Source organism: Lotus japonicus, chromosome 5, assembly GCF_012489685.1.
Source record: "Lotus japonicus ecotype B-129 chromosome 5, LjGifu_v1.2".
Lineage (NCBI taxonomy): Eukaryota > Viridiplantae > Streptophyta > Magnoliopsida > Fabales > Fabaceae > Lotus > Lotus japonicus.
In genome coordinates, this window is record NC_080045.1 from 37,565,532 (window position 1) to 37,592,802 (window position 27,271).

A 27,271-nucleotide genomic window follows, 5' to 3' on the forward strand; every position below is an offset into this window, starting at 1 on the left:
GATTATTATCCTGTCCTATCATATTCTGTCCTGGTCACCAAACGGACCCTAAGTGTATTTTCATTAAGCATTTTTGAAAGGTTGTAATCCACTTCCATCACCGATTATGCCGACATTGTGTACCGTGATACATGAATTTGATATATGAATGATCATCATAAGTATTCTAATGAAATCCATCATACTGAGGTAGATATGTAAGATTTTTAATTTGGCCATTGATAACGCTAAGTAAACATGAATTCTTTATTTATGAACATATTCGCAGTCAAATACTATACATTTCGATTAGATCTTAACCCATAAAAAATTACGTATAAAGACTCCGTGCATAGCACGAGTCACAATCCTAGTTCACACAAACACCCCGTCCCTAACATAATAAGTAAGAGTAATCTACCATGAATTCACATTCAACTCCAACGAATCACAAATAAACTATATCTTTATTCAAATATTATAAAATAATAAAATTTAATAAATGTAGTGGGGCGTTTGTTTCAAGGTTTAAGATCACATTCCCAGGAATGTTATTCCAAGGAATATGATTACCGGGTATGTTATTTCTGGGTAAATTTTATAAATGTGTTTGGTAAGTATTTTGTATTCCTGGGAACATTTTAAAATTTTCTTAATTTAAAAATTAAAAAAAACTTAAAAATAGAGGTAATAATGATAAATTGTGGGAGAAGTGAGAAGTTACATTCATCTATCCCATGTGAATATAAGATTCCTAACTTTTTTCATGGGAATCAATATGAAGAAAATCATAAGAATTGTGGAAGTTATTTTATTCCCGGGTTTCATATTCCCGAAATCTCTTTCCAAATCTTGAAACAAATGCCTCCTAACAATTTTTTTTAATGAGTGATTAGCGCATGCATTTTCTTTTGCGTTAGTGGCCGGTTGCCACAGAAAGTGACATGAGGTCTGTCCTACCTACATTGTTTCACTTGACTTTGTTGCCCTTCATTCCATTCCATCTCATCTTTCTCTCTCAACTATCTCATTCTTGGTAAGTCATCAAATCAAACTCTGCTATACTTTCTTTCAACTCACTTTCTCTCTCATTAGTTTATTGTCAACACAAATGTGGAATGTTGCTTTATTGATTTTCTCATGTTAAAGTTGAAACTTCAAAACCCCTTCATTCATGGTCGCTACTAAATTGAAGAAGTCCTTCAATTCTTCAATTGGCACCACCTAAGTCATACTCGTAATTAATGTTATTGGCGTTTGTGTTCAGACACTTGAGTTACGTGAAAAGGGGAAGAAGATTGAAGAAGAAAAAGGGTTGTTGGTAGCATAAAATAAAGAAAGTAGCTATTATATTTTCCTGAATTGAATTTGGGGTTCAAAGCAAATTAGGATCTGTGCTTCACTGTTTTGTCTTCTAGCTTCTTCTGGAGATTGCCATGGAGAATCACAAGATGCAAGACTATGAGGTCATAGAGAAACTCGGAAGAGGAGCATTAGGTACAACTTTTCTCGTTCTCCACAACACTGAGAGAAAGAGGTAAGAATATATATAGTGTTCCCTTTCTGTGTCTGTTTCTCTGTAACTGCTAAACCATGCCACATGAACTGCTCAAGATCCAGTTTGAAATCAAATTGGAGAAATTTTCAATCTTTTTAAGAATTTAGTGTTCAATTGTGGGTTTTGAAATTAACAGGGTTCTCTATCCCAAATTTAGATTGTAAATTTGGGATTGAAATCTAAATTTGGGATTCAATTGTGGTTTGCTTTTCAAGTTCAATTCTCAAATCTCTTCATGATTGTTTCATCTTTGGTAGGTATGTGCTAAAGAAGATTCGCTTGGCCAAGCAATCAGACAAGTCCAAACTGACAGCGCACCAAGAGGTTGGTGCTGCAACAAACTCTTACACTTGATGCATATATTCAGTGGCAACCATACCATTATTTATTCATTCTATTCTAATTTATGTACATTCTTATTCTTATGCATTACGGTTACTGAATTATTTCTCCTTTTACCTCTCCCGTTACGAGAAATTAATAGTAACAATCGATCTGTTTCCTATCGTCCTTTGAGTCAAACGTGGTTGAATCAGCTCAATCTAACTTGCTTCTATTCCGTGATGATCTATGAACTTGCAACAGCTTGCTATACTTCATTCCAGTCATCAGAATATGAGTTAGTTCCAGAAGCAACATTGCTTCTTCACAAACACAGACAAAGATTTAAAGGGATATCAGTAAACTCAAATTTCATTTCATTTGATGAAATTTTTTTTAGGTGCTGTGCTACCCGTCATTCTCGCTTGAAGTCTAGGAATAGGATGCTTGTTTTGTTAATTTCATTATGCTTACAAAATTCCCTGAGAAGAATGTTATATGGAATTTTCATTTGAGCCAAATACCATCTGAAGCTAGCTTTCTTATAAACATAAGACGGTGTTCTTTATAATAGTGTCACTGATTTCATTGCTAAGAGATTCCCCTTTAATGGTTTTGGGGTTTTCCTTCTTTTTACCTTCTTAGCTCATGCCTAAAAAATGACAATATGGTCTCTCTTTCTTGTTTCAGATGGACCTGATAGCCAATCTAAATTACCCTTATATTGTGGAATTCAAAGATGCTTGGGTGGAGAAGGTAAGGACATCTATTTTTGTTTTCCTATTTTTTTTTAATAAGAAATTGTTTTTACTTCTATATAGAGATGAAAGTTAATTGTGAAATTCTATAGATGTAAAGGATTATTGCTATGTTCATGATTCGTTAACATTTATGCTATTTCATGTTCTGTAGGAGGACTACATATGCATTGTAACTGGCTACTGTGAAAGAGGAGACATGTAAGTACAGTAATATCTTTTACTGAAGATGGGCAATGTTTTATTAACTATTTACGTATGAACTATGTACCTAAAAGCTTTAGCAATTTGGTAATGTTGTTTACATAAGTCTTAACATGTCCATTAGGGTGAAGGCCATGAAATGAGGGTAAAATATGAACTTCTATCATGTACCTAAACTACACTAATCATTATACTGAGTTCTACCATTGGAATGAAGATTTTACTCTAAAATTGTATTTATTAGACTGGGGGTAATAAGTGTTGTACTTTTTTTTTTTAGATTTGTTCTGAATGACTCTAATGCATGGTTACCTAAACTCTTTAAAACATGGGAACTTCTTAAAAACTTTTACATGTAAGTGATCTATAGTCATTTTGGAGAATCTTGAAGGATTCTTGTTGATTGATCTTTAGTTTTTTGCAATAACCTAAATGATCTTTCTATTTAGAAGCTTGATAGACAAATATCTTGAAAGTATTGTTTTGTAAAATCAGTAATTTTTACACACTAACACGCATTCCCTGATTCCAATGAAATACAGTTGGATTAAGACTTTAGGATTCCGTCAGTCTCATTTATTATAAAACATAGCATATACATCTACATTTATATTATTTAGGAGCATTATAACCACTTACTTTAACTCTCAAAAGTCTTAACCTTGCAATACTGCATGCCACTGGAACAGGGCTGATAATATAAAGAAAGCTCGAGGAACTTTTTTTCCTGAGGAGGTAATTATTCCTTAAATAAACTTTTACTTAACCTCTCATGACTATGCTAGGTTGCTAGCTAACTCTTCATACCATTTTCTCCTGTAGAAAGTCTGTAAATGGATGACTCAATTGTTGCTAGCCGTGGACTACCTGCACTCCAATCGTGTGCTTCACAGAGATCTTAAGGTATTAACTATTCCCTTATCCTGGCAAAGAAATCTTTATATGGTGTTTACATTAACGCAACTTCATTTAATTTCAGTGTTCCAACATATTCCTCACCAAAGAAAATAATATTCGGCTAGGTATGATGACATTATCCTTTGAATGCTCATAAGTTTGGTTTCTGTGTTCCATTTGTCTAAAGATATGTATTTTTGCATGGACACTGCAGGTGACTTTGGTCTTGCAAAGCTACTTAACAGCGATGACTCTGCTTCCCCGGTATTGTATATATGATTAAAATCCTTGCATTTGTCTACTGTCTTCTTTAAGGGATCCAATCCTCTGTCTCCAACCCTGTCCCACCTATGAGAGATTGACACATCATTTATAATTGTCAAGTCAGATTCCTCTTAATTTTAACAGAGATTAACGCTGTTAATGTACATCCGCACATAATCTCCTTGGTATCTCCCACTTGAATCCCTAATTCTACCTTTGCAGTGGTGGCGGCGCCACCACCTTGGCCTCTCGCACGTCACAATAGATATCAAATCTTGTGGACTTCCTTGGAAAGACTTTCTCTATCACATTTTTTATGTATTGGTTTCTTAATCAGAGTGGATTATTCTTAAGTCTGATGAGTTGTTTTAAACAACCTTGCATTTCTCTTCTACTTCTACAATCAACGTTGACCAATCACCTTGTTTTTTGTTCATTGTTCTACTGGGATTAAATGACCTTCTAGCTCTTTTTTTACTTTGTCTCACTGAATCTCTCCCTGCCTATTTGATTGAGAAGGAAAGAACTGCAACAAAAAATGGACATCCAAACAAATCGCATCAACAAATTTATCAGACAAAACCCCAAGTGTGCTGACCTGAAAGCAATTGTGGTTGTGGAGGTTGTTTCATGGGGACAATGGGTTCACGCTGAGTAAAAAAGTGTCACCTGTAACGTGAAAAGGGTGAGAGGTTAGGGAGGGAGATGGATGTCAACGATGTTAATATCTGTTAAACTTCAGCAAAATCTGACTTAACAATTTTAAATGACGTGTCAATCTCTTATAGGTGGGACAGGATTTAAGACATATAACTGAGACAGAGGATTTTGATCCCTTCTTTAAGATACTTGTTTGTAGTTGTTCCCTGGGTAATGGATTCTTTAATATATTATTTCCTAATCTGTTATGCAATGTATCAAAATCAGATTCATATAAATCAGATTCCAATTAGATCATAGGAGAGTAAGGGGATTATTCTGGTACTTAATAGCAGGATTATTCTGTATGCTTTGATGAATTATGAGAAATATTTTTCTCTCTTCCAAGCGTATATGGTATGAAAGCTTTGGCTCCGAGTACTTGTCATCTCTGATGGTCAAAATGGCAATGACCAGCGCCAGATTTGGCACATGGGGATTCGAAGATGAGATTGTGACTCCTCCATCTTTCAACTAGCACGTAGGGCTCAACCAGGAGCTCCTGCTGCATTGATCAGTGCTCTCCCACTGAACCTAAACCTCCAACTCAACACAGAAGCTCAATGGGAAGAATTATCTCAAAAATTCAGTGAAGTCAACGATTGAGGGAACAGGCAAAGATGGGACACTTGACTGATAAAGTTAAGAAACCAGATATGGATGAGTGATGACCCCTCATGGGTAAAATAAAAGGAAGAAAACTCCCTTATCATGGGGTGGTTGATCAATTCCATCCCATGGAGCTAGCAATTGGGAAACTATTTGAAACTGGGAGGCCTATACTCAACCACAAAAGCTTGAGGCTTGCACTACCCTTATAAAAGCTATCTATGCTCTATCTCTAGCCAAAGTAGGACTTCTAACAGAAACCATATCTATTCCTATCCTCGACCAAGGAAGTATAGTATGGTGGTTGAGACTTGAGAGTCGAGAACACTACTCAATCTTGGAAAACTCCTCTCAGATCTATGAACTTTAGACTCGGTTGTGGAAACCCAAATAAGATGATCAAGATGCTAACACACACTACTATGTGTTTGGAAAGAGTTGACCAGAGCTGCGAAGATGATTGGGAAAATCCCAACGATGAAGTATGGTTTACGAAAAAGGAGGAGAATGATCAGGCATCCATGTTACTTGATGCCTGTTAGAAATAGAATATAAAAATCATCCTTGTGTGAAGCTATCTTCGCTTGACTTGTTTGAATCGTTTCCTATGGAAACAATGTGTATCGTTATAGGCCTTGTTGAGAATTGCTTGTGTAGAGCAACTCTATCGTTGTCTGCCTGCATTTTCATGTGCTATTTCAGGCAAAGACTTATATGTGGTTGTTGTGAAAGGGGTATGCATAAGGCATACTCACTTGATAATTGATTATGTGTTTTACCTATAGTAGTTACCCAGGGTTTAGGGAAGTTGCTAAGCCTAGAAGCTTGTTTTGTACGGATGTGTTGGAAAGGAAAGGTAGAAAGCTAAGGATGAATCTTAGTAGAATGTCTTATGAGTAATAGAAATGAGATGCTAGAGTTGTGTAATTTCCAAAGTGGAATTGTTAGATGTTGAATCGATTGGATATGATCGCAGTTTTATGTGATTGCTTGACGATAGTGAGATTGAGAAGAATCGGTTCCGAATTGAATAGTTGTTAGTCGAGTTTGGGAGATCAATTATGTTAGGATCTTGACCCCTTTACGTAGAAGTTGTATTATTAAGAAATGAATGCTCACGTGCTAAGGTTAGCAAGTCAGATTTACTAAGTTGAATTGGGAGTTTAGGGTTAAGATTGACCTTGTGAGTTGAGAACCATGTACGAATAAGAGATTCTATGACCGTAGTAGTGACAATAGGAGTTGAATCTTTGAAGATTGAAGATCTGAGAATGAAGAGTTGGGTTAAACAAGTTTGTGATTTGATTTGTGGCTAAGTGGAAGGACGATATTATGATTTGAATGAGGATAGTTTCGAAAAAGGAGATGACAATAATGGATTGTTAGACTTTAAGATGATAATTTGCTTATAAGTTATTGATCGATTCATGTTGAATATGAGATTGTTGGCTGAATGAGCCATGTGATGAGATTTGAATGATGTTAACATAATGAGCTATGGTTGTGAATATCATGATCGAGTTGTGGATGTGAGAGCTTGACGACACTTGTCAGGTCGTTCATGTAAGCGATCGAGTTAGGATTTGGATCTCGGTGCCTAGTGCACTAGCACGAGCGTGATATCTAGGTTTATTTGAAGATGAATGATAGATATCTAAGAATTGTGTCGTCTTGTATTTGCTTGACGTTTCCCAGATTTTGGGATGCGTGCTGACGCTACTTGTGAGTTGGAAGGAAATGTGAGGGAATGGTATTCTCGAGCTTTCTCTGACTCTGAGGACGAAACTCCCTTTTAGGAGGGTAGTATTGTAAGACTCGGACCCTTAATTTACAACAACGCGTATTATTTTATTAATTATTTATGATTGAATATTATTCGCGCCATGATGACGAGAATTACCTTAAGGAATATTTTCCTAATATTTATTTAACTGCGTGTTTACATTTTACTATTTTTATATTATTTTCCTACCTCGAATTTAATTGCGATTCATGAAAATTAATCAAGTAATAATTATTTTCTAACTTTTTAATTTTATAGAGTTTTATTAAAAACAAGAATAAAATTATAATTATTTTTATATTTACTATTTTATTTTAATTTTATGAATTTATATTCCTAAGTTATCTCACATACACTAGATATCTCTCTTCTTTATGAAGAGATGACTTGCACTAACAGGTTACCTTCCTTGGTTACCCGAGATAGCCTAGCTTGATGGAATATTCTTTATTCCTTTTGCATTTCAACAATACAATCCTTCATCTTATCGCTCCACATTATCTCATCTCTTATCCACAACTCATTCAAATTTATCTTTTCCACCACTTTCTCTTTCTTCATGTGGTCTCCACTCACCCAATCAGATTTCATTCTATTTCCCTCGCTCTCCTCACCGTGCACTCTTCCTCTCTCACGCTCTCTCTCTCTCTCTCTCTCTCTCACTTTTTCCCTTCCCTCTCCATTTTATCTCCTCAACTCATCACCTTCACTACACCTTCTTCTCTTCCTCTCATGGCAGCTGCCACCTAAGGCCAGACCGCCACCACCACTCTGTCTTTCTCCTTCCAGCGGTCAACAAGCGCCACCACGAAGAAGCCACCACCACCACGAAACCATAACCACCGTCACCTTTTCTCCTCGATCTCTGGTGAACCACTCATCATTTTGAGAAACCAACACCACCATTGTGCTCTCCTCATCGTCCGCAACAAAACCCCTCAACAAATTTGCCACCCTTCGTTGTGAGCCGCCGGTGGAGTATATTTCCAGCGAGCATCCGATTTGCAACTGGCCATATCTCTCTCCTCCAGCCTCAGTTAGCCACGAAACCACTACCATGGTGCTCGACGCGAAGAGAGGAACAAGACTCACCACTCCCTTTCTTTGCCGTGTACCGCCATCTTCTCCAGCCAACCTTCGCTGGAAAACTCAATGAACTCAGGATTATGAAGCCCTTTCTCTTCTCTTTTCGAATTGATGATCAATTTTGGTAAAGGACTATCATTTCTTCCAATTTCTAGTTTACCTCTTTCAAAGCCCTAAATTTTCTCTCTTATTTATCTCATAATTCCCTTACTCTGGGTTATATGCTATTGTTGCTCAGCTTAGCTTTGATGGTCACTAGGGGAAGCGAAGGCAGCGACCAAAGTAGAGGAAGGAGAGAAGCGCAACTCCACAGCCTTGAGACGTGAGGTAGAAGGAAGAATACATAAATGCCTTGGGTTTAAATTGATCATGGAATTGTTCCGGACAGTTTTGGGATAGTACCTAGGGAAATATATATGTTTTCATGTACCATGTTGTAGTAGTACCATTTAAAACCTTATAATCTGTTGTTGTGTTTGTTGCTCCTTGCAAACCTGTTGATTTGAGTGGATAAAAATGTTATGGTTTTTAGAATGAAAAACTCGACAGAATTTAGGAACTCTTGAACCCTTTTTCAAGTTGTGTTAATGACCGAATTTGAAGAAGTTTCCTTCACATGAATTGTAGCCCTTTCTGTTAGAAAACTTTTCCCGCTGGTTTCATGTCATTCCGATTTTTGTAGCTCGAGTTATACACTTTTTAGTGAGCATGAGTTAAGTTGTCCCGTTTCTCACGAACTGTTGTTAGTGTTTGATTTCTCTTGAATTTTGTAAATTTTCAAGTCGAAATTTGAAGTACAAAATTAAGGAAAAATCAAACATTAACAGCAGTTCGTGAGAAACGGGACAACTTGACTTAAACTCACTACTAAAAAGCGTATAACTCGAGCTATAAAAATAGGAATGTCATGAAACCAGCGGGAAAAGTTTTCTAACAGAAAGGACTACAATTCATATGAAGACAACTCCTTCAAATTCGGCTATTAACACAGCTTGAAAAAGGGTTCAAGAGTTCGTAAATTCTGCTGAGTTTTTCATTCTAAAAACTTAACATTTTATCCACATCAAGAAGTTTGCAAGAAACAACAAACACAAAAGCAGATCATAAGGTTTTAAAAGGCATTTATGTACTGCTCCTTCTACCTCAAGGCTGTAGAGTTGCGCTTCTCTTCTTGCTCTTCTCAGGTCGTTGCCTTCCCTTCCTCTAGTTATCATCAAAGCTGACCAACAATGGCATATAACCCAGAGTATGAGAATTACGAGATGAATAAGAGCAAAGTTAGGGTTTTGAAAATGGTAAACTAGAAATTGGAAGAAAGGATAATCCCTTACTAAAATTGATAATCTATTTGAAAAGAAGAGAGGAAGGGTTTCATAATCCTGAGTTCAGTGCACGACGGCGCTGTCGCCGGAGAAGAAAGGGAGTGGTGGGCCTTGTTCCTCTCTTCCTAGAGCACGATGGTGGTGGTTTCGTGGCCAACTGAGGAGAGATATGGCCAGTTGCAGGTCGGAGGCTTGACGGATATCGCCTCCATCGCCGGCTTACGGTGGAGGACAACAAAGTTGTTTAGGGATTTTGTTGCGGACGATGAGGAGAGCACAATGGTGGTGTTGATTTCCTAAAATGATGAGTGGTTCGCCAGAGGTCGAGGAGAAAAGGAGGCGGTGGTTAGGGTTTTGTGGTGGTGGTGGCTTCTTTGTGGTGGCGCGTGCTGGCCGCCGGAAGGAGAAAGACAGAGAGGTGGTGGCGGTCTGGCCTTGGGTGGCGGCTGCCATGAGAGGAAGAGAAGGTGTACTAATGGTGATGAGTTGCAGGAGGTAAAATGGAGAAGATGTTGTGGGGGAAAAAGTGAGAGAGCGTGTTAGAGAGGAAGAGTGCACCGTGAGGGAAAGAGAGTGAAATCTGATTGGAGGAGTGGGACCACGTGATGAGAGAGAAATTGGTGGAAAAGAGAAATTTAAATGAGTGGTGGATAAGAGAGGAGATGATGTGGAGGTATAAGTATGAAGAATTGTGTGGTTGAAATGAAATAAAAAATATTCCATCAAGCTAGGTTATCTCAGGTAACCAAGGAAGCTAACTGTTAGTGCCGATCATCTCTTCTTAAAGTGGAATATAAATTCCTAAAATTAAAATAAAATAGTAAACATAAAATAATTATATTTTTTATTGTTTTTTAATAAAACTCTATAAATTAAGAGGTTTGAAAATAATTATTACTTGATTAATTTTCATGAATCGCGATTAAATTTTAGTGAGAAAAGGAATATAAAAATAGTAAAATGTAAACAGGCAGTTAGATAAATATTAGGAAAATATTCCTTAAGCTATTCGCCGTCATCGTAGCGCGAATAATATTCAATCACAAATAATTAATAAAATAATACTCGTTGCTGTAAATTTAGGAAATTAAATAAATAAACGATCTATTCAATTCCGCGTTTTACAACATGGGAATTATTGATATCGATGCACTAAGAGAAATATTATTCTCTCTTCCAATCTTATAGATTCTTAAGCCATGTACTTGATGCTTTTAAATGAAAATTGACAACTTTTGTATTCTTTCTTTGGCCTTGATATCTCTAATGATGATGAATTGGCAATACGTTCATGTCAAAACTCAGAAATTAATGTGTGATTTTTTTTTCTAATTGAAAATGTGGAGGTTATTGATAATTCTATAAGTATTTTAAAATATTAAATTTTTTTATTTTTAAGGGAGAAGATCAATTTAGAAGTACTTATGTGTATTTTATTTAAAAAGATTGTTCTTTTTTTTTAATAAATAGAAATTATTTATTTGAACAGACTGAATTCAATTAACTAAATCCATATATTGATGCCTGTTTATTGTTTGGCCCTTCTTATCTCTTGTTTAGGTTGTTGGAACTCCAAACTACATGTGTCCTGAGATCCTTGCTGCTATGCCTTATGGTTATAAATCTGATATATGGTCTCTTGGTAAGAACTACAGATGCCTGGCTTTATTTGACAGCCAATATGATATGATATCTGACATTGTTTATGAATGATCTCACTTTGTTGTAAAGGTTGCTGCATGTTTGAAATTGCTGCACATCAACCGCCATTTCGTGCTCCAGTAAGAACAAATTTGAACTATCTACTAGAGTTTGATGTTATTACTGACATGAAATCTCTCATCTTCAGTATATATTGAAATAAATAATTTGATGAATGAATCAAACAGGACAGGGCTGGACTCATCAATAAAATAAATAGAGGCACCATTTCTCCACTGCCAATTGTTTACTCTTCCACACTGTAAGTAACTTCTTCATATGAGATCAGGTTGCTATGTTAGGCTTTATCAGGTTGCTATCCTTTGCAATCCTATAAATTTATGTACTTTTACTATTAATAATTGGTAAAATAAACTAAACGATTCTGTTCCTATAGCTTCTTGCCATTGAATTTCTGCATCTAGTGATGCCACTTCGCCATTCTGACCTTGAATCTCTAGAGTTCTCTTTCGACGTATGATTTATATCTGACATTATTTTTTGAATTATTCTCCTTTAGTTTGTTTAACTGTAAAAAGCTCAAAGCTATTAAGCTGTAGACTGAATGGGAGTGCTAGAATATCTACAAAAATTTAGTGTGTCTCCGATTTTATTTTGAATTTCTTTCAATAGTTTAGTAGTTCTATCAGTCGCCTAATTGGGGAAGCGATCGTGAAAGTTACTTCTCTATTTTATTATGTTTCGTTATTTAATTAGGGTCAACAATCTTAATTTACTAGCATGCATTGTGATTGATCTTGTGCTGGTATTACTCCTTAGTACTTAATCTGATTATCATTATTATTATTATTATTATTATTATTATTATTATTATTATTATTATTATTATTATAGTACTTACTATTGGATTATATTTTTGTATTAGATCATTACACATCATGTCATAACAATCTAATATCTTATTATTTAGAAGAGAAATGGTAAATAGTATGAATCAAATATCAAACGACGTGTATGTGTTTTTCATATATTAACAAAAATCACTTGAATTGGTGATTATTTACCTTATCACACATTCATTCTTACTTTTCGATTCGGCCTACATAGCAAGGCTCTATTTAGAATTCTTATTCTCTCTTTTGGTCCTTCCCTACCAAAACTATAATTTCATCACATCAAAATCATTAGCAGTCTGATAGGTACTCACATATTAAAGGGTTTAGTTAGTTAAGTGAGAGACTTATTACATAGTTAGATAGTTAGATAGAGGGTTAGTTAGGCTTGTGCCTATAAATAAGAGGGGGTTAGAGAACATTAATCATCTTTTGTATCATTTGGGTATTGGGATTAGGAAGAGGGTGTGGACTCTCTAGAGGGTGTGGACTCTCTCTCTTGTATTCTGCTCTAGTTTCCAATTTGGGAATTAGGGATTTGTAAGAAATAGTATCAGATTTCAGGGTGGTTCTATCATTGGTATCAGAGCACCGATCTGGTGCCTGAACCACAAATTCCTTGCTGCGTTATGGAAGAGAGCATGGTGAGAATGGAGTCGCTTGAAGCCATGACAGCGAAGAACGAGTCATTTCTTGCAGCAGTTGCGAAGAAATTGGGGGTGCAATTCGTTGCAAACCCTGAAGAGGGAACATGAAAGGAGGGCAGTGGAAGCGTCGCAAAGGTTATTGGAAATTGCAGTAGAGGCATGGCGGGAGAATTCAGAGGCCACGTCGGAGATAGATTTAGCGGCGGCGGAGGCGATTCAGAACCTCAATCTTGAAACAGAGGTTAAAACAGAGATGACGGAGAAACAAGTGGAAGATGGAACAGGGGTGGTGGTCCTCGTTCCGTCAATGGAAGAAATCCACAAACAGAACCCTCGATGGGAAAAGGAGGAGGGATTCGCCGTTTACCCCAAACCGTCCATTTACGGTTCGACAGAATTGTTCCGAAATTGGGGGTGAAGAGAGGCAAGACTCTGCATTTCCAGAACAGTGGGGCGATCGGTGAGGTGTCTCGACCAGGTGCAAAAGCCACAACAATGGGAACCACCATGCGGCCACCATGGAAGACGTCGGACGTAGTTCTCGGTGGATCGGAAACGGCAAATCATCCGCCGGCAAAACCACCGAGCACAGGTGTGCCGAGAATCGCAGTGCTGGAAGAAGCAGCGACGAGTTTTATTCGGAGTGGTAAGAGGGTGGCGTGGCCACTCCCGCCGCCAGACTTGAGGGGTGGTGGCAGCTGGGTCTTGATGTCGCGGGATGTGTTGAGTTGCGAGAAGACATGGAAGCACGAACATACACTGAGAAGAGTAAGGAGGGCTTCGAACAAATGTACCAAGCCAAATCTCACATGGGAGGAATTGGGCTCTGCTGGAGATTGGGCCCAAATTGGACGGCCTTGTGTACTGGAATTGGGATTGTGCGAAGCGTGGAGAAGGTGGTGAAAATTTTCATCAGATCCATTTATGAGAAGGGATAAAGGTATGCAAATATTTTTGTTGGAAGATTGAGCCACACACAGGTTTTAACTAGATTGAGGGGCATTGTATAAGACATTTCTGAGAATGATAGGCTATATTACATGCTTCACTTGGGAAATTAAGATACAACATCGAAGAGGGTTTTATTCAAACCTGGAATTGTTTTCCCAAGTACTGTTTGTTGCTAATAGCTTAGAGATTTACCAAGTTCCAGATTTTTCAGTGTGGTGCTGTTCCGAATGTATTGGGATTCGATATCTGGTGTATAAAAGCAAGCTTGAAGGAGAATGGTGAGCTATGTGGCTTCTTTCTGATGTGTCAAAATGGTTTGGTAGCAACCATTGGATGTTGGCAGGGAAAGGTGGACACCTGGTACTAAGGTTGAGTCGAAAAATTGCATGTTTCAGCAGTGTACTAAGCTAATGGGCCATGCCCAGGTCATTGATAAAAGTTGGACAGCTAGAGAGAATTGTCACTACTCGGGTTCATGGGGCCAAGTCCAGCTTGTCAAGGATTTTGGGAATCAAAGGAGACTAATTGTATTGATCTTGGTTTACAACCAATGGAATCATGGGGCAATTTGGATTTCACCAATTCTTTCAGGGGCTGTTGCAGACATTGAGTATAAAATTGATTTGGCAAATATTAGTTTGGAGGGTTTTGCTTTTGAAGATTTCTCTTGCTTGCTATTCCAATTGGTGGTGTTCACCAATTCATACATGGCTGAGATTATTTGCTTCATGCAATGGGATCCAGGAGGAAAAGGAGATTGTCATTTTGGATCTTTGGCATAGCTGTATTTTGGATTATTTACCTTGCTGCCTGTGCTTGTCACATTTGGATTGTTTGGATAGTTGTTCCATGATGTAGCTTGTATTTGTCCTTCACCTTGAGGACAAGGTGTATTTTCAGGGGGGGAGTATTGATAGGTACTCACATATTTAAAGGGTTTAGTTAGTTAAGTGAGAGACTTATTACATAGTTAGATAGTTAGTTAGGCTTGTGCCTATAAATAAGAGGGGGTTAGAGAACATTAATCATCTTTTGTATCATTTGGGTATTGGGATTAGGAAGAGGGTGTGGACTCTCTCTCTTGTATTCTGCTCTAGTTCCCAATTTGGGAATTAGGGATTTGTAAGAAATAGTATCAGATTTCAGGGTGGTTCTATCACAGTCACACTGCTGTCATGCTCTTTTTGCACCTGGGCTTTTCATCACTAATTTAAACAATTTTCCTAACAGTGAATTAACTATTTAAATTCATTATCGAGTCAATTCTGATTTCTCCGTTTTATATTTCACTGAAATGTTAAAACTTATGTCAGTTGTGTGTAACAGGAAACAGCTTATCAAGAGCATGCTGAGGAAAAACCCAGAGCATAGACCAACAGTGAGTTCATCTGAGCCTTTCACGTGTGATATCATCAGATGGAACTGTTGATTCTAATATTGCTATTCTATTGACAGGCAGCAGAATTGTTAAGGCATTCTCATTTACAACCTTTCGTTCTTCGCTGTCGTAATGCTTCATCTGTGTTTCTACCAGTACATCTCATTAGTTGTAACTCAAAGGATAAAACAAAAAAGTCTGACGGACCAAGTGGCGGCGAAGACCACAGGGACAACGTAGCAGGATTAGTAAACCATTTGGAGCGGGTTTATTCAATTGAGGGAAATGGAGATGTACAGACAAGCAACTGGCGTAATGACTGCAAGCTAGCAGTGTCAACCAGCACAGAAGACAACCTTGAGACCAAAATGGTTGATCCTTTCAGCTTCTCAGTGGAATTCTTTACTAGTGTGGACAAACCTGAGCACTCCTGTAAATCAATTATTTCAAGTGTAGACAGCAATTTCAATGATAAAGATGGGTCCATGGATGAGATTATGTCAAACAGCACTCTAGATTCTGTGCATAAAGAACAAGGGTTTGGTGCTGAGTATTTTCACAAGTCAGATGCAATTGACATGAAGGCAGTGACTACAAAAGTTGAAGGTACTTTTTCCAATGAAGGTTTTGATAAAGCTGAAGCACAAAGAGAAGATTGCAAACCTGAGAACTACAGTAAATCAATTATATCCAGTGAACACAGCAAAAACAATGATAAAGCAGTGTCAATAGATGAGATCTTATCAAAGAGCACACTAGATTTTTTGCATCTAGAACAAGAATTAGCTGCTATATATCAGAAGTCAGATGCAATTGACATAGATGCAGTGACTACAATAGTTGAAGGTACTTATTCCAATTCAGGTTTTGATAAAGATGAAGTACAGAGGAAAGATGCAAAACCTGAGGACTCCAATAAATCAAAAATTTCCAGTGAAGACAGCAATGGCAATGATAAAGATGTGTCCACTAATGAGATTATATCAGAGAGCTTACCTGATTATGTGATTGAAGAACAAGGATTTGCTGCTGAACATTTTCAGAAGTCAGATGCAATTGACGTAGATGCAGTTACTACAATAGTTGAAGGTACTTTTTCCAATGCAGGTTTTGATAAAGCTGAAGAACAGAGAAAAGATGCCAAAGCTAAGGACTTCTATAAATCAATTATTTCGAGTGAAGACAGCAATGGAAATGATAAAGATGTGTCCACTAATGAGATCACATCAAAGAGCATACTAGCTGTGCATGAAGAACTAGGATTTGCTGCTGAACATTTTCAGAAGTCAGAAGCAATTGACATAAATGCAGTGACCACAAAAGATGAAGGTTTTGATAAAGCTGAAGCACAGCAAAAAGATGCAAAACCTGAGGACTCCTATAAATCAATTATTTCCAGTGAAGACACGAATGGCAATGATAAATATGTGTCCATTGATGAGATCACATCAAAGAGCACACTGGATTCTGTGGAAGAAGAACAGGAATTTGCTGCTGAACATTCTCACGAGTCAGATATATTTGTCATAAATACAATAACTACAAAAGTTGAAGGTACTTTTTCCCATGAAGGTTTTGATATAGCTGGATCACAGGGAGAAAATGCAAGGCCTGAGGACTCCAATAAATCAAATATTTCCTGTGAAGACAGAAATGTCAATGATAAAGATATGTCAGTTGATGAGATGACATCAAAGAGCATACTATACTCGGTGCATGAAGAAAAAGGAAATGCTGCTGAACATATTTTGAAGTCAGAAGCAAATGACATAGATGCAACAAATGTTGAAGGTGGTTTTTCTAACACAGGTTGGGATGATAAAGCTGAAGCACAGAGACATGATGCCAAACCTGATGACTCCTGTAAATCAATTATTTCCCGTGAAGACATCAATGCCAATGATGAAGATGTGTCAATTGATGACATCACATCAAAGAGCACACTAGATCCTGTTCTAGAAGAACAAGGATTTACTGCTGAACATTTTCAAGAGTTCGACATCATTGACATAAATGCGGTCACTACAAAAGTTGAAGGCAGTTTTTGCACTGAAGTTTTTGATAAAGCTGAATCACAGGGAGAAAATACTAGACCTGAGGTGTCCAGGAAATCAATAGTGTCCAGTGAAGATAGCAGTGGCAATGATAAAGTTGGGTCCTTTGATGAGGGAAGGCCATCACCAATTGTGCATCCTGTTAGGGTTGAACAAGACCCTGAAACTGGAAACTGCTTGAAGGAAAGTGAAAAGCCTAAAGCATTCTCAGAAGACTTAGACTTAAACAGCTTAACTTCTGAGTGTAATGATACACTTCAGGGTAAGGATGAAGTCAGAGAAAACATACACACAATCAGTTGTTCCATGCAGAAAGAAAATGATAAAGCCAATGTTATTGATAAGACACCAAATGACATTTCATTAAGTAGACATGTATTAGTAGGTGGTGGTGATAAAACAAAGAGGAGGGTTGATATTTCGTGCCAACAAAGAGCTGATGCTCTGGAATCTCTGCTTGAGTTATGTGCACAACTACTTAAGCAAGGAAAGCTTGAAGAGCTTGCTGCCGTGCTAAGACCATTTGGAGAAGATGTAGTCTCATCAAGGGAAACAGCAATATGGCTGACAAAAAGCCTCATCTCCTCACAAAAAATTAATCCAGAAACCTAGCTAGTTTATGCGAGGCGCCCCTCATTAATTATACATGGTTGTACAAATATGTATTTCCAAACATCACATGAGTTTGTTCTCTCGAGATTTTTGCTTTGATTGAAGATTGGAGGCTTAAAAATAACATTTCAGAATATATTTTTTCATGGTGAATGGTCTATTGTAAATGAATTAAATTATATTTGAAAAGGTTAATTATTCATTATTGTTTTCCTCGATTTGTGGTGGATTTAACCTTAAGACTTCAAGCATCTTTTTCTGTGACGGATTTACTCATTTTTCCCCCAAATGATGTCGCATCATACTCTCGCAATGAAGCAACATGTTCTTTTTTTTTATTGTGACATGTGATACTTGTACTCTCCCACCCCGGGATGTAGATGTGTCAATTGATGAGATCACATCAAAGAGGACCCTAGAAACTTTGCAAGAAGAAAGGAGGATTTACTGGTGAACATTTTCAAAATCAGATACAATTGACGCAAATGCAGTGACTACAACAAGGGCATATACACCTTCCGAGTGTGTGCCTTCCACCTAGGTGTTAGCCTGAAATTTTACCAAGACTTGGATCAAGGTCGAAAGTGGAATATGAATTGAGATCTCAAAGGTCGAACGGAAAATTTGAAACCTAAGGCCTCATAGCTATTGTGAAAAAGCTGATTGGTTCATCAAAAAATTATTTTTAACTAAGTTAATAAAGGGTTATTCTTCGATCTAAGTTGAATTACGAGTCGAAGTTGTTTTTGGAAGACTTAGCTCCCCTTGCTCAACTTTCCCCTTAATTAAGAATTAATATAACAACTAATAGGTAGCGTTAATTTGGTGACCAACCACTTTACCAGTAATCCTTGCAAGTACAAGCTCCGTCTTTAAAACAATGAAACCGATTCCTATCACGCACCACAATTTCTCTGTTTTCAATTTCCGACACTAATTTAAAAGCAGCATGGCAATCCTCACACACTCGGAGATTCTTCATTATCCTGATTGACATTCCAGGTTTGGTGTTGATCAACCCATAGACAAGTGCTAATTTTTCACTATGGCGATAAAGGAAAATCTCCTTCTGCTTAGCATCTTCCAAATCAAGAAGTACAACTGAAGTATCTGGTATATACCCCTTCATCTTCATCTTCACAAGTAACTTTTCCCACATCTCAAATATCCCCTTGGCTTGAGGATGAGTCTCGTCGCCAGCTACAAACTCATGAACCACTCCATCTATCGTGATCGAACTGCATCCAGGTGTTTTCTTTACTCCTCTACTTTTCATCAACCTCCTAATTCTTGACACTTCTTCCCACTTTCCCGCCTCCGCATAAACATTTGACATAACCACATAGTATCCATCATTCAACAGATCCAATTTAGAAAGATGTCTCATAGCTTCCTCCGCTAGCACAATGTTCTTATGAAGCCTGCATCCACCAAGCAAAGCCCCCCAAACAACCCGATTAGGTGGAACAGACATGTTCGCAATAACCTCACGAGCCTCTTCCAACCTCCCTCCACGACTCAACAGATCAACCAAACAACCATAATGCTCAACTCCAGGCACTATCCCATAGTCCCTCCTCATGATGGTGAAAAACGCACGACCCTTGTCAACCAATCCCACGTGACTGCAAGCATGCAGTACCCCAATGAAAGTCACGTAGTTCGGCTTCATCCCAACCCTGATCATCTCCTCATATAGCTCCAAACCCTTCTCTCCTTCCCCGTGCATCGCAAACCCGACAATCATGCTCGACCACGACACCACCGTGCATTCCCGCATGCCTTCAAAAACTCGATAACCTTCCTCCAAACACCCGCACTTGACATACATATCAATCAAAGCATTGCAAACATAAACATTCCGCAGAAACCCGTTTCCTTTAGCGAAGCGGTGAACGCTCTTGCCAAACTCCAAGTCCCCCAACTGAGCACAGGCCACGAGAACAGCCACCACCGTCACCTCATTAGGCTTGGAACCATCCTTTTCCATCTCCGAGAACACCTTGAGAGCTTCCTCACACATTCCACACTTGGCGAGCCCATAAATGACCGAAGTCCATGACCTCACGTTCCTCTGAGGCATGGAAGAAAACAAGTCACGGGCAGCGCCAACGTAGCCCACGTTAATCAAATGGGCGATCATTATGTTCCAAGTGGCGATATCCCGTTGCGGCATTTTATCGAACATGAGGCGGGCGTGCCTTGTTTCCCCACAGGATGCGTACAAGTGAAGAAGCATGTTCTGCAAGATCAAGTTGGTCTGAAACCCGAGCTTCTCGACGTACGCATGGATGATTCTTCCGGTGACGATGTCGGATGAGAGGGTGCAGGCCTTGAGGAGGAAAGAGCAGGTGAAGTGGTCTGGGAGGATGCCCAGTTGGCCCAAGCGAAGGAAGAGGGAGATTGCATCATGTGGGGTGCCGCGTTCCGTGAAGAATTTGAGGCAGGAGTTCAGGGAACGATTTCGGGGACTTGGGCGAGGTCGATGTGCGAGAGAGGAGCGTTGGTTTTGATGAGGAGGGCGTGGGCTTGTTTGAGCTCGGGTTGGTTTTGTGAAGTGGCATGTGGGGTGAGGTGTGTGGGATTGGGTATAACAATTTGAGGTGGGAGCGTGCAGCAAAGGCAAAGCATCATACCCCCTTCAATAATATCTCTGTAAAGTTGATGATGATGAAGCTAATAACTACGCAGGAGGACAAGTTGTTACATCATCCTTTTTTTTTTCAGTTCGTTATTATAAGAACAAATAATTACCTCACACCGTTTAAGAAAGACGTAGCTCAGTTGGCAACGCAGGTAGAGTATGTGAGAAGAGCTCCTGAGTTTAATACCCACACAATACACTCTGGGAGAGAGATAAAGAGCCTTATCTATAACTAAATCCTGAATCGAGCAACATCCAAAGGGTATCCGGTACCGGAGGTTTATACCAAAAAACTTGTTTTCAATTTATATCAATTTATTTCAAAAACTACCCTTAACCCACTTTTCTTAATTTAGTTAGTAGCATTAATTTTGTTGTGGTTCATCGATCAGTAATGTGATTTTAAATTAGTATATTTATTTACCTTATCTTTCTGGGTGTGTAACAATCTGTTACAGTAAAAATTCTCTAAAAGGACTTTGTTTTTCATTTTGCACTTAGTGATTAGAGGAGTAATTAACTAGTCATTAAGCTACTAGTGGTAACTCTTGGATAATTGTAACCATCACTCTATATGCTATAAGTATATGTGTATGAGATGCAGAAAATAACAAGATAAATACAAAGAGATTTAGTCCCAAATCCTCTTACTCTAATTTTCTGCTAAGTTAGTTAATATTTGTGTGTGTTAGCCACTATTTCCACCTCTAGAATACCATCAACATTGTTCCTCTCATATGACATGAAAACGTCAAATGAAACATTGTGTCTATGCCTATTCCAAAACTATGCGAAGTGTCTCACTTACTTAATACATATGGAGAAAGATATAGACAAGAAATTTCACATAAGAGAATCCAGATCCACGAAACTCATTGTTTTCATCCAAATTAATAGAAATTATCCTGAATGTGTATCTGCAGAGTTGTTGCAGCTTCATGAGACTATGCTCTCTGGTGTTATTGAGTCAGAGACTCTATCAGTGGCCTTCTCTGCCTAGATAAGGAGCAGAAAAATAAGACAAGTTAGCGCCTGCATCACAAAAACGAAAGGATGATGAGAGAGATTACAAAGAAAGAAGTGTAAAGCTTCACCTCTTTCTCCCAATCTGCACGTGTAGTAATTATCATTAGACAAAATAATTGAACAATAAGTGCACATATTATCCCCAGCCACAGCCCCTACACAAAAGGTTTTAGCAGGTTGAACCAAATCAGATTATTGTATTTTTGTAAAATTGATCATTGGTTCATAGCTATGCTGCAAAAGAATGAACCATTTTTTTACCTTTCCTCCAACATGCAATACAAAAGCGAACACAATAGCTGATGGAATTCCAACTAAATAGTATGACCCAAGATTGACAAATGCACAAATTTTCTGCCAACCACACCCTCTAGCAGTTCCTGTATTATATATATAGTTGACATTGTGAAGAAATTATAACATCACTTGTATATGATTTGTTTACTAATCCTATTTTAATAAAATCATCTAATTCAGTCATATAGCTCCAATGCAGACAATAAATGAAATTAAAGGGAACTAGGAAAAGAGAACCTGAAAGAACGCTCACGAGTGCATCTAAAAATTGGGAAGTTGCAAGAATTGGCATCATAGTTGCTACATATTTTACCACTTCAACTTCATTACTATATGCATAGCCCCAGATATTACGTATTAGTATCAACACGGTCGCAACTAAGATACCCTCGACAATGGCTAGGACTAAGACAACATACACTGCTAAACGTGCAGCTCAAGGATGACCAGCTCCAAGTTCATTTGAGACACGGGTGCTGCAAGAATATCATGCAAAGAAGTAATGGGACTGTGCAAACCAAATCAAAATGATGAGCTTGCCTAAGGGAAATCCTTACCTTACTGCTCCACTGAGTCCAAAGGGAATCATCCAAACAATTGATGTTGTATTCAAGCTGAATAAAGGCCACAAGTCATGAAAATATGAAACAAATGTGAAAAGCATGGGAAATATGAAATGAAACCAACCAGATAGAAAGCACTGATGTTTCCAGTTTTGGATTTGAAAGAAGACCAGAAAGGAAAACCGTCATTTGAAAAGACCACATTTCCAAGCTGTTCGTTCACCTTAATAACAAGCATTAGGATCTCATAAAGAAATGAATGAGTGTTATTAAGATAAGTAATAATACAGTATATATTGGTCTACTATATAAAAGTTGTATTGAAGTATGTTGGAATAAAATTACCAAACCATAGCAGCTGAAGGAATGGAAAACCTCAGGAATGAGGGGATGTTGTGCAATGCCTCTTTGGAAAAGCCAGTCCATGTTCTTTTACATGAAGGAGAAAACTTGACATAGAGTGAGAGTATGGTAACATTTAGCCCATAAGATATAGAATTCGCAATGGCAGCTCCTCTGTACCCTAATCCCAACTTGAATATCGTAATCCAACAAAAAAGAAAGTGTAGTATAGTTGTCACTCCTGAGCTGAGCATCATTGGAAATACAATATTTTGGGTTTGTAAGAATCTGTTTAGGCACTGCAGAAGACCATAACCAAAAAGGCTTGGAACCATTAACTTAGCATAGTCGCCAGCTGCTGCAGATATCTCAGGATCCTGGCGAAGGAACACAAGAATGGATCTTGTGTTTGCCCAAATAATTGCAAGTGGAATGCTTACAATCATAAGAATGAATATGGCCCTTTGCATGTGTATGCCTAAATTGTGATACTGCTTTGCTCCATATGACTGACCACATAAGGTGTCCAAGGCACTTGCCATTCCTGCCTGGTTTAACCAATATAAATAAGAGAAAGAGGTAAAAGAACTAACCACATTCTATTGTGTACCTCCTTATCAGTTATCAGTTGTTTCATTGAAGTTTGCAATTTTGTAGGGTAACAATTAGACACTACTACTTCACACACTCTGACACTTACAACCATTGATATTAGTTCTGCTACAAATTGTATTGAATTTCTCTGCTATATATCTCTGGTATTAGTTCCAAAATGTTAATCATAGATTTCACACCTTTTGTCTACAGTGAAAATTTTATTGTCTAAAATTATTTACCTTTTAAATTCAAGTGTATGTCAAATACTGCCAAAACCACATGTATAGCAATCAAAACCTGCAGAATCTGGCAAATTGACACTTTGAGTACTTTCTAGGTACAGCCACCAACAATTAATGTAAGCAAATAAAATAATAAAAGAAAACTTTATCAGCACACCATATTTTTATTACATTCTATGGAAGAGTTTATGGGCGTGTACAAATTGAGTTTATGAACTCAGTGTAAGATTATATGTTGTCAAGAATAAATAGTGCTGTGAGCTATCTAAAACCTTTCACAACCAACCAACACAAGTTAAAACTGAGAATCCTCTAAATTGGTTGAAAAGGGTACTAGATTTCAATCTTAGAGGGGAGGTTAAGGAAAACCGAACTCACTCACCAATAAAATGAAACCTGAGACAGATACAAAAAAAGTGGCCATGGAAGCACCAGAGAGAGGCAACTCGCCAAGATGTCCAACAAACATGACAGATATAACATTCAGGCAATAATTTAGGAGGCTCACACATATTAAAGGTCCTGCTAGCCATAACTGCTTCCTCACTTCTTTAAGAACTTGTGTTCTTTCTGTTGCACTTGACATAGTTTGCTGCCTTATGGTATGGACTAATTCTATGTCAAGTTTGGTAAACAAGTTAGTATATGATTAGTTTGTTTTGTGAACAAGTGCCTTCCTATAAGAAATTACTGTTAAAAAAGTTGAATGGATGATGTTGAGAATTTTTTAACTTATAGCCATTATTTCTGTTCTTAAAAAGATGATGGAACCTTACCTAATGGAAACTGGAAAGTAATGGTATGTGTTTCATTCCATCATGTTCCACCACCTTTCCTCACTTTTGCTCCTTTTTTCTTCCCAATTATAAAAGTACGGCTAATTTGGTTTTGAAATCTATTCATTCTTGTTTTATACAACTTCATCATCAGTACTATCTACAATATCTTAATGTACATAGATAATTAGATACAGAAATACATAATAGTCCAGATGGCTTGGTTGCAAATGAACGAACGAGCACCCTCCTTTGCAATCTGGATTCTTTTTCATTTTTAATCAGTGCTAGCCCATCAAACGAATAACTTCATTGAGGCAGCATGTGCAACCCATGGTTAAGGGAAAAAAAAGCGTACATTAATACTTTTTTATAATAAGGGTAATATGAGAAAAAAAAAAGTTATTACTCATTTAGTTTCGTTTACTATGTTTTTATTTTATAAGCAGTTTCGTTTACTATGTAACCATTTGAGTAGTAGATTTGTTTTATTCCATCATAAAATATCAAAACAAAACAATGGAGAGGTACTTTTTGCATTTCGTTCTTTTCCATTATGTTTCATTGCATTCTGTTTCATTACATTTCATCCAAACATAAAGTGAAGTTGATGAAGAATGTTGGATATACAAATCTGTTTTGTGAAGAAAAGACCCCCAAAGAAACAACCAACACCCAAGAAACTACCTCAGCTACCTTGAGAAGACATGTGTGCATTGATCTAGGCCACAATCTGGTAGAGAGCAATGTCATTTGTGTAGTCAGACTTCATGCTATATGGCTTTATCATCAAAACAATAACAATACTCCTCGCTCTAGTAAGAACGCCATAAGACTTTGAAAACTCCTTCGGAAAATCCATCAGCTCTATCCCTCTAGAATCCACATCAGCATTTGTGTCAACCTCTACAACAAACCCACAAGGGGTCTCTTCAGGGCCCTTTTTCTGGATGTACTGCCCTCCTCAAAGGAACCAAAAAACCTGCAAAGCCGGTGACAACCCAACCCAAAAATAGGTACAACCCATACCAAGAAACCAGAAAAACACCAAAGGGAAAAGATGTCCTCAACGCCAAAGTGACCTACCCCTAAAACCAAAACAACCCAAAAGTCCAAAAGACCCCAAGGAAATAACTAACACCCAAGAAACTTCCTCAGCTACCCTAAGAAGATATGGGCGCATTGATCTGGGCCGCAATATAGTAGAGGGCAACGTCATATGTGCAGTCATACTTCATGCTATTTCGCTTTCCCATCAAAACAACACTAAATTGTTTTACTATAAAATTTATATTTACTTTTAAATTTATAATGACAGTAACATTAAGAATAGCGGAAGAACAAATTAAAAGACCTCCAGTCTCTATTTAACTACTGAGCTAAATATGTTATTGGGCTGAAGTAAAGGACATTTGGCAATGCTACATTTCGTGTTTCATATTTAATATATTATAATATATTAGCAAGTGACAATGATGATTATGGTTCGCTTTAGCCCACATAAATTTCAATCAATCAATAAGAATGTCTTGAAAATAGAGTGATAAAGATATGATAACCATTATACTTTAGAATCTATTACAATTTCTTACTTATGTTTCGATTGGGAGAACACGAAAAAGATTAAAAAAAAATTAACATGAAAAATTAAGAACGATGGTTATATGTGATTTACAATGAAAGAGAAATCATTATTTGGAAAATTTGTAGACATTTGCATAGTATAGACATTCGACGGACACATAAAATGAAAAAGGAAAAGAAGATAAAGAATAAATTAAATGGATGTGATGCATGATAGAAGAGAGAGAGAAATACAGAAAAATGAGGTGTCTATTAGATGTCTGCACTATTTATACATATGAATATCATTATTGTTATTTGTTACTCTTAATTTAATATTAATGTTTGTAGTATGTTCAAAAGGTTTCATTGCATTTGTTCTGTGTTCGTATAGCTTTGTTTACGAAAGGAAAATATTAATTTGCACACAACATAAATATTACAAAAGAATTGGTATTACATTTTCAACAGTTATGTATCATAACAAATACCATCGATCAATACACATGATTATTGTCATGATCACTCTTTATTCCATTCATATTTATGCATATATAAACCTCTCTCTTTCTCTCCCTATTGCTCTGTCATTACAGTTTTTTTTCTAGGCTTAGTGGAACAAGGCAATGAAAGACAAGACGGAGGCACCAACCAAGGAGCCAACAACGGTTGTCGAGGCACCGCTGGCTGGGCCAGGGGCGGGTGCAGCCACAGGAACCTCAGTGGCGGCCAATGCTGCGCTCATGGAGGCAGCGACGATGAGAACAGCACAGGCAACCTTCTTCATTTCCATGGTGATGGGATGAAATGTGTATGGGTAGTGAGACCCGCTGGTTTTGATGAATGAAGGATGTATGTTTTTGTTGAACTTATTTGTTTTTATTGCAGGGTCTGAGGTAGGATTTGGAAGTTGGCATGGGCTTTAAAGAGTGCTAATTTGTGTTATTTTTGGTAAAATGAGACTTTGGTTGGTTATGCAATGTTTTAGGGTTGGTTACGGTTGTGCAATGTTTCAGGGTTAATTAATGGGTTTTGTGTGACATATGCTGGTTCTCTAATATAGTTGAGACACAAACATGTATTTTTCTATATATATAATGATTTTCCACTATATACACATAAAAGAAATGGTAAATAACCTTCCAAAAATGCCCTAATCAATTTGTATTTTTCACCTTTTACTCACAAGTTACAATACATTCTAATTAGTCCAATCATTTCCAATGTCTACCCGTGCAATTCACATGTAACTTTATGAAGTTATAAAAAATTAAATAAAACCAAAAATATTTGAAATTGTTAATTTGATTTAGCAATCGATAAAGAACACAAATTTAATGTTGGTTTGTAAATATATTATTTTATCTAATATTTATTGGTTAAAAAATTTAAGCATTAATAAAAATTGAGCGAAGGATTTAATAACTATTAGAAACAAATGTTGAAGGATTTAGGTGATGAGCAAAAGAAATAATCGATGTAAAAAGAAAATAACAAGAAGTAAAATTTGAATGCATAATATATATATATATATATATATATGT

General features: G+C 37.3%; 2 protein-coding genes and 2 pseudogenes across 3 annotated transcripts; 1 reads left to right on the forward strand and 3 right to left on the reverse strand.

The window, feature by feature from the left end:
* The first annotated feature begins 912 nt into the window (after positions 1-912).
* On the forward strand, positions 913-17,895 carry LOC130717739 (uncharacterized). 2 transcript variants are annotated; one of them, XM_057568087.1, is made up of 14 exons: positions 913-1,015; positions 1,247-1,516; positions 1,795-1,861; positions 2,549-2,614; positions 2,771-2,817; positions 3,510-3,555; positions 3,643-3,723; positions 3,800-3,842; positions 3,932-3,981; positions 11,041-11,122; positions 11,212-11,261; positions 11,370-11,443; positions 14,960-15,011; positions 15,089-17,895. In XM_057568087.1, exons 2-14 carry the CDS (start codon positions 1,416-1,418, stop codon positions 17,675-17,677), a joined length of 3,348 nt encoding a protein of 1,115 aa, XP_057424070.1. In that variant the 5' UTR covers positions 913-1,015; positions 1,247-1,415; the 3' UTR covers positions 17,678-17,895. The 2 variants fall into 2 exon arrangements, with proteins under 2 accessions (XP_057424070.1, XP_057424071.1); XM_057568088.1 differs by having other exon boundaries at positions 950-1,015; positions 1,398-1,516.
* A 580-nt stretch (positions 17,896-18,475) lies between these two features.
* Positions 18,476-20,594, reverse strand: LOC130717740 (pentatricopeptide repeat-containing protein At5g66520-like; annotated as a pseudogene).
* A 374-nt stretch (positions 20,595-20,968) lies between these two features.
* Positions 20,969-24,124, reverse strand: LOC130717741 (protein DETOXIFICATION 16-like; annotated as a pseudogene).
* Positions 24,125-26,164: 2,040 nt separating this feature from the next.
* Positions 26,165-26,628, reverse strand: LOC130718602 (arabinogalactan protein 23). The gene has a single exon (XM_057569219.1). The coding sequence runs from the start codon at positions 26,518-26,520 to the stop codon at positions 26,338-26,340; it is 183 nt and encodes a 60-aa protein (XP_057425202.1). The 5' UTR covers positions 26,521-26,628; the 3' UTR covers positions 26,165-26,337.
* Between the last annotated feature and the right edge of the window lie 643 nt (positions 26,629-27,271).